The sequence below is a fragment of the Monopterus albus genome, unplaced genomic scaffold, assembly GCF_001952655.1.
Source record: "Monopterus albus unplaced genomic scaffold, M_albus_1.0 scaffold3.1, whole genome shotgun sequence".
Taxonomy (NCBI): domain Eukaryota; kingdom Metazoa; phylum Chordata; class Actinopteri; order Synbranchiformes; family Synbranchidae; genus Monopterus; species Monopterus albus.
The window spans coordinates 11061255-11073527 of NW_018127883.1; the positions used below are offsets into that span (position 1 = coordinate 11061255).

A 12273-nucleotide genomic window follows, 5' to 3' on the forward strand; every position below is an offset into this window, starting at 1 on the left:
AGAAGAAGTGGCCATACGCGATCAATGGTGCTTCTGGAGCCCTATGAGATGAAGAAGAAGACGGGCTTTATAGCTTATAGACCTACTTAATGCTTGTTGTGGTCGGAAGAGGGCGGAGTACGTTTGTCATCCAAGTGAGAAGCTCCGTGACTCGGTCCCTCTTAAAAATATATAAATATAATAACAACCTGCCCCTTACCCCTCCCTTCCTTCTCGTTTTGATTCAGTCTGTGTAGTCTGCACGCAGAAGGAGGACGTCCGCCGCACAGCAAAGGCAAGACAGTCTCCAGAAGGAGAGAGGGGGGTGGGGGGAAACAGCTGCAACCGGATAGTCAACATCAACAAGCTGTATGAGGCATCTGTAAAGAAGGAGGAATTTGACGAGTTCCTTGCGGTTATTTTCCTCATTTGTTCTTTTGGTTTCAATAACAGAGACGTGGAGCGCATTATCCTACAAGTGGCGAAGATGGTTTAGCGAAGCAATTTGCCAGATTTTTTCCCATTTTTCTTTTTTTTCAGCTTAGTCGCCCTGTATTACAGTACACTGTCATTTCGAGCAGCAATCCCCCAAACATCTGCGGACGCTCGTTTCGGAGAGATGGCTGTTTTCCGGCTGTCGTTGCTGCTGCAAGTAGGATTTGTGATTGGATCACACTATAAATACGCGGAATGGACAGCGCATGGGAAGGACATCAGACCACAGGAGGCGATTTACGACGCTCAGACGCACCGTTGGCAGCTGGCGCATCTCCGTGCGCCGTATCACCCTCCCGGGGAGGTGGCGGTGCTGCCACAGAAAATAGAAGAACCTCTTCCCAGGCTGGTCACGGCTTTTCTCCACACGGGAGACTCGACCACCTTAAAGCACGCCAACTGCACGCGGAGGTACGAACTCACCTCATTGCGAGGAAGGTCACAAGCCACCCCGCATTACTCCATGAGCAGCGTGTTGGATACAGTGCTGCACGCCACAAACTTCCTCAATATGATTTTGCAAGCCAACAGGTCCAGGGAGCAGACTCTCCGGCGAGACATTGAGTGGTACCATGCCCTAGTCAGGAGTATTCTGGAGGGAGACTCCAAGATTCACCGGGCAGTTGTCACTTTTAGCGCAGATTCGTCCGTAACTGGCCCCTCCGTGCTTCTCCAGGCGACGAGGGCGGGTGGAGAGATAATTCTCCAAGACCTCTCCAGCATGGCCCACCGCTATCTGCACAATCGCACAGCAGAAACAGAGTGGTACCACAAAGTCAAAGACAGGAAGAAGCCCAGTTTCCATAAGAGGGTCCTGAGCCAAGATTTTAGATCAGTTGACAATTCTTTAAAAAGAGGAGAGAGTTTTATTCCGGACAAGACGCATGTCAAGTGGTCTGTTCCCTACCTGGAGTGTGAAAATGGGAATTTTGTTCCCCGTTGGCTTTTGACCTTATCAGCTGCTTTCTATGGCTTGAAGCCCAACCTGGCTCCTGAATTCAGGTAGGCACACAGATGGTGGTAAACAAGGCTGGTAAACAAACAAACAAACAAACTCAATTTTCCCCTTCTCACCATTAAACATTTGTTTAAACAGCTTGACACACACCTGTGATGTTATTACTTGTATTTAAAAAATACAGATTCATGGGAGAAAGGCTAATGTCAATCAGTCTAAAGGTCAGTTAATATAGGTTTAACCACCACTAAATCTCAAATCCTCACTCATAAACCTGGGCCTAATAAGATAATTATTCATACCTGTGTCTCTTCTCTTCCCTTCCCAAACATACCACAGTCTGCCAAGCCCCCTCTTGTATTTGAGGGGTAGGGGGGTTTCTTCTCCAGTCTGAGGAGGCAGAATGCTAAAAATAACCCTGGATGTAGCAGTGGTGGAAACCTCTGGCTACAGGCCCTAATTAATTTTTCAGATTTGCTTGGCTGCATGCTTTACTACTCAGGAAACGTGTGCCCTTTCTTTTACCTCATTCCAAAGCGGCGGGCTGCAAAATCTGTGATGAGTCAGAACCTTCCTGAGATGAGAGAAAAGCACAGCAGCCAGAATCAGCAGAGGAAGAAATGCCTAAATGTGTGTGATGTTTGGGTGTTTGGGTGTTTTGTGCATGTCCTGAACCCCCCCATGCTGCAGTGTGCAGTCCTGATATGTACCGGAATAGTCAAGTGTTAAGACTTCATAAGATCCTGACCAACATCGTTCCAATGAATATTTAATCCAGGCCACTAGTTGTGTACTGCCCTCCATGAATCTTTCATTGATTTGCTCAAGTCACTCATGTGCAAGCAAATAAGTCAAAACCTGCAGTGATTACACTGTAATGGGCTATCAGCTAACTTGTGTTATCACAGACTAAAGCATCTGAGAGCAGCTTCACACACTTAGGCTCACTCTTACTGAAGCAATCTGATAACAAAGTGACATGTACACGCAGCTCAACTATTGACAAAGGAGCATTTTTAATCCATTCCCCACCCTTTTCAACAGATGTTTCCTCCATAAAGTCAAATGTGTATGACATGTGAGGGCTTTGTATTTAATGTCCCTGGAGAGTGACCTATCCAGAAGCACTAGAAGAAACATCCCATTGTGTTTCAAGGAGCAGAGGAGCTATTTTTTAGGATCAGTTCAGGGATTCCCTCTCTTACACCAGAGAACATTTCAGAGTATTTTCAAAGTAAGGACATTTTGTCAGTCACATTTTATCACCTCTCTACATAATCTCACTGCAAATTATAGGCCAACAAGATCTCATGACTTATGCTCATGCTAGCTTGACTTTAAGAACTTGCATATTGTAGGTTTAAGTTATCCTTAAATGAATGATGGTACACTTTGTCATCTGAAAGTGTTGTTTTTTTCTGTCTCTGTGAACATAATGAGCATGATTTTTACGTAGCTCTCCATGCAGTAGGATTGTCATATCATTTCCAAATGGTTTCATTTATGTTCAGTCTGGAATACTGCATACCTTAATTTGACTCCAGCTTTTCTGTGGTGCATTCTCACAGCTATGTTTCAGATACTTACAGTATATCAACATGACAGGCAGCTTATCCTGCATGCTCCCTGTCCCTCAGAAGCCTGCCCAATAAGAAACAGAAGAGGAGAGGAAACGCTGGCTATTATAACTGCCTCAGACATCAGCTCTCCTCTGTTTCCCCTCCAGATGAATTCACAATCAATACAACAATGAATTAATAATGAAAGATGTAGAACAACAACCCTGCATGGGCCATCTTGATTCCATCCTTTTAATGCTTCGGCCACCTCCTTTTTGGTGAGATGATGTTGCAAGGACGAAGGTGACTTGTTTGAATTTTACAAATTGACGCAGTTTTCTCCTGTTTTGTTTGTTGAGGACACAAGTGATAAACAGCTAATGTGCTTTGTTAGAGCAGGAGCATGTGGACGTGTTTGCGGCACACTGACCTGTTGTTTTTTGTGAAAGTGTAAGAAATCACACCTCTCACACTTCATTTGTTCTCTTCCTGTCTATTTCTTCAACGGTACTCAAGGCACAGGGGAGGCAGCTTAGACCACACAGAGAGGACTGGCTGTTTTCAAATGTGTATCTGTGTTTGTGTGTGTGTGTGTGTGTGTGTGTGCGTGTGTGCATGCTGTCATTGGAGGTTGAGACATTCTTCACTGCCCTAATTGGCAGATCAATGTCACTTCTGACAAACTTGTGACTACACAGACACACAAATGCAAAAGCCAGTCTGAACAACAAGTACACAAGAGAGAAAGAGAGGGAATCAGAGACAGGAAATAATGTATGTGTTACCGTAGGTGAACACACACTTCAGCCTCACTCTTCACAGCACAGCCCTTAATCGTTTTGAGGCTGGAGCTCTGACAGCAGCGGCCTATAATAAGTAACTAAAACAATCCCAAAAATACAACCAGCTGACAAAGAAATATATATTTTTACAGCATATTTCTCCAAAGGCCGAACAGGTTCTAGTTAGATGGCAGAATGTACTTGGCTTTGCTCAGTGTTTTGCTGTACAAGCAGCCTGGACAGCCTGACTGCTGGGAGATGCCCAGACGTTTAACAGAATGGGAGGCCTCAAGCTTCAGGTGGAGCCAGCAGCATCTGCTTAGATGGACACCATACAGAAACAAATAGGAAGGGAGCCCCCACAATTCCCTGGAGTGTGCTTATATCGGATGGTTTTCTGCAGGAAGATGTAAGAACATTGAAATTATAAGTGCATCTAAAATGAGTGTAACCTTGTAGAGGGCAATGTGTGAGGGTTAAAGATCAACAAAACTCTCCTTCTCTCACTGTTGATGTCAGCCACTAATTGTCAACATTAAAGAAAAGCCTTTCTGGATTTTTTTTAAGTGATATACACCTAATCATGCAACTGTAGGGAATAATCACAGAGACTTTGGAAGCATCCTGCTGTAATTTAATTGCCTGTCCAGGGATTATACATCTGTAATATCTTCAGTGTATCTGTAAGTAATCTGGTAATGAGAAAAATAGAGCTGCAGTACGATAGCGAGGCTTCACACTGGGGAACAGAGTGTGATGCTGGGTCTGGAAGGTTTGCAAAGACTACATACTCTTTAGAGTATTACAGTAAATATCTCATAATAAATATATAAACAACTATAAAAGATGTTGTAGCTTTGAGATTGTTAATTCTGAATCTAGAGAACTGTATCTTAATATCAGACAGAAATCCCTTTGCCCTTGTGTTCAAGTCCCTGTGTATCACATTATAATATTTCCAGCCATTTATCCTGTAGCTGTGAGCAACACTGGATGACTTTCATTTTAAGGGCAAATTGCAAAAGGTTTAGTACATTTTGGGATAGTAAAGGTGGAAAGCAACAAGAGCTAAATGATGATTACTGAAGCATGTGCATTTGTTTTCATTCATAATTAGCAAAGAACGATTTAATTCTCATGTGTCACCAGAAACAGTCCAAACTATTAATTAGATTATGTTATCTGTTAAATCTTTGTCAGCAGCCCAAACTATTTGGTTTGGTCTTTCAGAAGATAGATTTTAATGACGAGTGTCCAGAAGAAAACAAAAGTCTCTGTTTTGCTTCTCAGCTGCTTTTCCTCCAGCAAAATGTCTTTTTTTGAGGACCAGCGACAGAACTCAATAAAATGACTCAGGTTTCTTCAAATGCTGGTAGACAAGCAACGTATCGCCCAGTGGCTAGACTCACAATAGCTTCTCTTCGTCCTGTCAGCTTAATGCATTTCCATCACATAAGAGGCATTTTCTTTAGAAGGGTTGCTTGTTTCTTGCATTGTGATTTTTTCCATGACATAATGAACTGTGCCCTTCTGAAAGGACAGCAATGTGTTCTAGTCAATACGCTCGGGAAGCAGAAATGTGCATGCGAATTCATCTGGTTACAATGACAGGGTAAAATATCATGTCTAAGCCTCTGCTGTTCTTCCTTGTTCACCTTTTAGCTGCGTTATTCTTGATTTACTGGAGATGTCCAGGCTCATTCCACTTGCTTCAGAGGAACCCGCTGAATGCTTAATTTTAGTTTATACTCAGTATATACATATACTGTAGAAGTTCTTGTCCAGTAACTAATAAACCTTTGCATAGCTTTGCAGTTTATTCTCTTTCATTATTCAGTGTCTAGGTTTTACAGTTGTCATTAGTTCACATTCTACTATAGCTGTCCAATACTACACATTATTGCTAAACAGCCAAAAAAAAAAATAAAAGTAAGTACTTAAATAAGTATGCTCAAAAAAAAAAAAAATCTGCATGCATACTAAAACTGCTTGATATTTTTAACTTTTGATTGAAGTAGTCCCACGCTGCATTGCAAAAACTTAATAGTGGACCTATGTTCAATAAATATATTAATAAATACATTTAAAAAATGAATGAATTTAATAAATTGACACAGCTCCAGGAAGAGCTTGAGAAACAAAAACAAAACAAAAAAAAGTACAAAATTACTTGTAAAAAGATTTGCTTTCACTTTAAATAAAGTTCTGCTGCAGTCACACAGTTTGTTTGACATAGTTTAATTAATTATTTATAATACTTGTTCTAATACAGTACTCAGTACTGAAACATCATCACCTTGCATTATCTTTGAGCCCATTACTGCAAAATACTTCAGTAAAAAATGGTAACATAGTATGTTGACTAAACAGCAACACAAGTAGGTTATATTACATTACAGTATGTACTCTCACTACAACTTAGTAGCTATTGTTAGCTACTAAGTTACAATGGTTAACCCTGCTAGGTCGGACAAGCACTAAAAAGGACGAGCTACATTGCTCATATCAGCCTCACTTACAGTCCACGAGCTTGTAATAGAATAGATTTTACTGTTCTGGTATCTGTCTTCATGGACTGTGTCAAAGCCATTGATTTACAATGAAATTAATTGCACTATTATAAAAGTCGTGGTAGTCTCTTTGCCTGAGTGTTTTGGTGCTTTTTGGTGTTGAAATTCAGACTGTAATACATTATCATCAGTGCAATGAGGCTAAATAAGCTAATCAGTCTCAGATACATTTCCTGGGCCCAAACAAACACATACAGCTCACAGTGTACAGACCTGATATTCAGTATTCATTCACATCAAAGACTGTTTCGGAGGCAGCAAGGATGTTTTAATGAATTTCCTTTTGTAGCCTATAAGCAATTACCCAGATATATTTCCAGTTAAATGCTCAGGCTAACATTAGCACAGTCTGACTGGACTGTCAGAAAAACAAGAGCCCCTGCTGGTGGGATGCTCCTCTCCTTTCTGGCCTGGCCTTTAGACCCACAGAGAATGGCAGGAGAGAGCCCTCCCGGGGCACCACTATCTGCTGCTCTCTGTGATAATCTTGTCCTTCATGGCCACCACGATGCCTCTGCCCATGTTCTCCATTTTCATTCTCAAATAATGACCCAGTCTTTGTGCTCTACACTAATTCAGTTGCCACCTCTGTTTCAGGCACACTTGCTTTTTTCTTTCTTCCTTTTATTCACACTATTTTACATGCCATATGTCCACTTTGGCTGGGATGCTGAAGAGTGCCAGGAGAGCTGGAAGCAGAAGAAAAACAAGATAAAAAAGGATAAAACAGGCTATTTTTCTTTGTATGGACACTCACTTTAAAAAGCTAAACTCAAACAAATGTTAATGCTTGAACTGCCATTGAAACAGGCTTTTTAATGAATCCTCTGCCCAAAACAAATGGATATTTTCTTACTCTGGTTGTTTCAGGGCACTGTTTCCTACCTATATTACATAAGTCAGAACTAAAACTGAGGGCATTTTTCAGCAAAACAACCAGCAGTGCAACTGAAAACAGTGAAGCCAGTTTGTCCCAAGGCAAGACTAGAGCAGCAGTTATTAATAACACAAGTAGAGCATCGCACTCACCTGGTGTCCACTGAGAGCCAGGTAAACCAGCTGACATGCACCTGGACAACATGCCACCTCAGCAGTAGGTGAAGGTGCATGTGAGTTTAGGAGAGAAAGTGAGATGGACCAAGAGATGATCTGACATCTGAGAATATCTTTCCTAATTTGTATTAATCAAGTAGTTCTAAGCGCTAACAACTAATAAATATGGTGATTAGACAGCAGATCATAACATTTAATATTGTAGCTCTACAAAATGTTTTCCCCCCTCTATGCCAATATTCGGTGTCATTCTCATATCTTACACGTCTGTAAATTCCAGTTTATTTCTAGATAATTTTGTGGAAGGAACCATACAATTAGGCACTTCCAGTTATTTCTAAATGCTGAGTTTGCACAAACCTGAGGCTTTTATTCAGAGGACAGAAGCAAAATGTCAAATTTGTCAACAAACAACCATCCAATTCAGTGTAAATGCAGACTTTCATTCCACATAATTAATAAATGAATCGTACATTTTATCTGGGGTTTACAGTTTCTTTCATGAAAATTCATCTGGAACCCAAGAATAAAGTCAACACAACTCAGAGGCATAACTAAGAAAAAAATTAGTCTCAGAGCTGTGGTTCTTTTTTCTGTACTTAATATCAAACTGTGGTTATTTCCTGGAAACACTTGAAAGTTATTAGCAAACACTGGACCTGTAAAATAAACCTGTACACCTTCACACATAGTTGGAAGAATGAAGAAGACAGGAAATGCTGTTATCTTGACTAATAAAAGTGCACACATTATTCCAGGAAATAAATTAAATGAAATCCACTGTATTTGTGTTAGAACTGCAATGCTCTGCAGCTAGTACAACCACTAAAGCAGAAAGGGGAGGAGCAGCTTGCCCAACCCGGTTTCTTGTAATTATGATCTCAGTGATGGTTATTATTACAAGCAAGCAGTACAGATCTATGAGTGATATGGTGATATGACTGTGCCATTCCCTCAAATTCATTCATCAAATTTACAGTAGAGTACAGTGAGGTGTGAAGAGGGCTGATCATTTTCCAGGTAATAATGTTCTCCTTTAATATCGTGCTGAGACCACAAAGGGCTCTAACAAAGAGGCACCGATGAGGCAAAATGAGTTAATAATACACATCATCATACTGAAACTGAAGCAAGGTAGAAACTTGTGGAGCTAAAAAAAAAAAAAAGATTGACACATATCCTCAGTGTGGTTCAGGCTGAACAAGACTCTGCTTTTCTCTTTTCTCTCTATTAATCCTATAACAAAATTAAACCCATGTGAAAATAAATGTTTGAGGAGATGCGACAAGAGTTTAAGGTTATTACAAAGTCTGCCACTGGTTCATTTTAACCGAAGCAGCTCCAGGTTTTGTCCAATTAAACAGATACCAGCTGGTTCAGTTGCTGCTTGCATTTATTTTATACTAATCAAACCTTCATTATTAGTGATTTATGTTGAAAATGACATGCTGCTTTCCTTTTATGCTTGTTTGTACCAGTTGCTTTACTGTTTGCAGTTATGATTAACTGGCACTTTGCTAAAAGCTGAATTAGAGAAATGTCTTTTTCTCTTCTTACTGTGCATTAGCTTTGTGTAATGACACTCATACTGTACAGCATGTCTTTCATTAATTTAAAATCAGTATACATTTTCTAATAACAGTTTGCCTCAGACTGTGCTCAGTTTTTAAGTAGTTCAAGATTCTTGATCAGCTGCACATTTGAAATGCGTTATCTTCATTTAAACAAACAAGTAAGCACAATTCTATGGTATATGCACTTGTTTTTTGTGTATACACATACGGCATATACTGCATTTGGCTTTTTGTTTGCCCTGTGTGGTGTCAGACAGAAAAGACATATGCCACACCAGCAAAAAAAGACTGTCACAATCAGAGAGACTGACCTTCAGAATCACAGACGCTGACCTTCTCTGTATGGAGCTTTAGGCAGATGCTCCTGCCTGGCTCACGTGGCTGAGTAAAGTAAATGATAAATGATCAATTGGCAGCTGATCATCTCTCTCTGTCATGCTGAGTTGACAGTATTAAACTGTGGGCTTTGTTTTTCCTTGTCAGGGACCAAACAGTACAGCCAAGGACAGTTAAAACTCAAAAAAGATGGGCTTTTTATTGACCCAAAAACATGGAAAAGGACACAGGCAACATCAGTATCAAATAAACTGGACCCTAACAGAGGTCAACAAAGGATAAAGAAACTCAGAATACAGCAAACTGAACTGTAACAAACCTACACAGTACCTAAACCAAAACCAACTGACCTAACAAATGAAGAACATACTGTATATATACAGACAAACACACTCACTAAATAATCTACCAACACTAAACAGACAGTCTGTTAACAAATTAAGTTTTTAATATGAACTGCAAACAAAAGAACAATATATTTCTCCCCAAAAATTAGAATTTACCCAAAGTCACACCGAAGGGAACATGTTTAACATCACACTGGCCATGCATGCTGTTGTCTTTGATTATCATTTTAACTAGAAGTGGGATCCTGACACATTTTTCATACTGTATCTTCTCATATCTATCAGTGAAATCACCTTATTGACTGTCAAAGCATGCACTGAAAATAATATGCAATATAAAGTATATTTTGGCATTTGAATTTTTTGTTAATGTCTAATGTCGGTTAATTGTCTGTGCATTTTGGTGGCCTAGGGACTACAAATAAAAATTAGCTTCATCTCTATCTGATACTGTACAGCAAATGGATTGTGCATTGTCCCAGTCAAATAAACAATAAATACCTCTATTTTAGGAAATAGTCTCCTCTATACACCTTGGAATCAAACAGTAAGGTGGTCAGAAAACTACAATTATGTAAATGGAAAGCAGAATGCAACCCCTATAAAGTATTCCTCACTTTGCAGTGGCATTGGCAGATGTACAACAGCCAGTTTAATGAGGCCCTCTTGTCTTGCAGGGGTGTGGTGCGAGTGGACATTAACCTGCAGGATGTTGATATCGACCAGTGCTCCACTGACGGCTGGTTTGCAGGAACTCATCAATGCAACCTGACCACTATGGAGGTGAGTGTCCTTTAGACAGAAGATTGATCTGTTACATTGAATTGTAACAGACACACATTCAGTCACATCTCCATGAGGCACAAGAGGGAAAAGCACTAAACCTGTGTATCTTTTGATGAATGGATGGTGATGATTCTTCTTTAATGGCACTGTTGCATCCTACTTCCACATTTAAACACTATGAATTGGTCCTAGTTTCTGAAGTACATTTTTGTTTCCATCAGAAATACAGTACAATATGTACAGTAGTTACAAGTGTATAACTCTTTAGCTGTTAAATAACTTTTGTTTGTTGTTTGGAGCTGAGGAGGTGTAGTGTATAATGGATTTGTCAGGGCATTTTGTTAAACAGCTGCTAGCTGTATCTATAAAAACAAAAACAAGAGTGATGAAGCTGAACCAAACGGTAAATTTGTGAAAACAAAGAATTAGCTGCAGAGCTGGGTGATATTTTAATGCATTTGTCACTATGGGTGACCCCTCTTATACATGAATACTATAAATAGTAAACTTTTTTGAATGTGTATTTCCTGAAAATATGACTGTGAACAGGAGGGAAAACTATCTTTGAGTTGGTCTAGCAACTGATGATGCTGTGTTATATGCAAATTGGCAGCATGGTTGACTAAAACTTACTTTAGTTACAATCATTAACACCTTCTGCCTGTTTTCATTGTAACCTTTTATCTGCAGAGTGCTGCTGTCTAGCTCCAGTAGCAACTAGCTTGCTGGTCGATGCTTCTTACCTGCTGTTTTAGTCCCATCGTTAAGACTGATAGAAGACGAACTGTAGATCAGACTGCTTCATAATGCATGTGATGGATTGCAGAGAGCCTCTCTGAATAATTAATCACTCTCTTTGTCTGAGTACTTCCACCTCTCTGACAGTCAGTGCCAGAGACATCTGACACTGTGTGTGTGTGGGTGTGGGTGTGTGTGTGTATGCTGGGTGACTACAAGGGGAGAAATCTGTTGTTACTGGTATAGATTTTAGCTGGGTTTGCAAAATAATTATCTCTGTGTGCTTACAGAGCAGGAGTGTGTTAGGAGATGGCTGAATGATGAAAGCGGTTGTAGTCATGGCATGTTGTGGGATGCGTCTTGTCTGATATGACAGCTTTGTCACGCAGTAGTGTTCATTATTACAGTATCACATCTGCAGTGGCTTCAGAAGTTATTCAGACCCTGTCAGTTTTGCACATTTTATTGTGGTGTAGATTTAATTTTCCATTGATAAAATTGCCATTTTGCTCATCAGTATGCACTCAATAACCCAGAATGACACACAAACCTATAACCCTCACTTAGCCTCTTCTGTGGCAGATGCACCCTTTTGCTTTAATTATCCTTGAGATGGGTTGACATCTTGATTGGAGTCCGCTTGTGGCAAACCAAAGTGATTGGGCATAGTTTAGAAAGGCACACACCTGTGTTTACAAGGTCTCACAATTCACACTCTATGTCAGGACAAAAACCAAGACATGAAATCCACAGAACTCTCTGCAGACCTCTGATAAAACTGAGGCATAGATCAGGACAAGGGTATGAATCAAACCAGTCCTGCGTGTTCTTTTATGAAGAATGGTCAAAGACAAATCTGTCTTTTAAGCAACATCCACACAAAATCAAGAGGTCTGTAATGGAAATCAGAGAAATCAACACTAAAACCACTATATTTTTCCACTTCCCAAACATCTTATTCAGCCAGTCCTCCAATGGGTTGTTAATCCCTGAATGCTCTTTCATTTCATTAGAGAGGGTTCTCAATCCCTCCAATGCCTTAGTGACTGACCCATCTGGGGCTGTGTTATTGGGTATGAATGTACAACATTGATCT

At 40.2% G+C, this 12273-nt stretch overlaps 1 protein-coding gene across 1 annotated transcript in view; it reads left to right on the forward strand.

Moving 5' to 3' along the window:
* Nucleotides 1-218: 218 nt before the first annotated feature.
* Nucleotides 219-12273, forward strand: part of gpr158a (G protein-coupled receptor 158a) — a 56109-nt gene continuing 44054 nt past the window's right edge. Inside the window, exons 1-2 of the mRNA XM_020602134.1 lie at nt 219-1476; nt 10331-10436. Coding sequence (XP_020457790.1) covers nt 599-1476; nt 10331-10436 — 984 coding nt within the window. The 5' untranslated portion in view covers nt 219-598. The remainder of the gene's footprint in view (nt 1477-10330; nt 10437-12273) is intronic.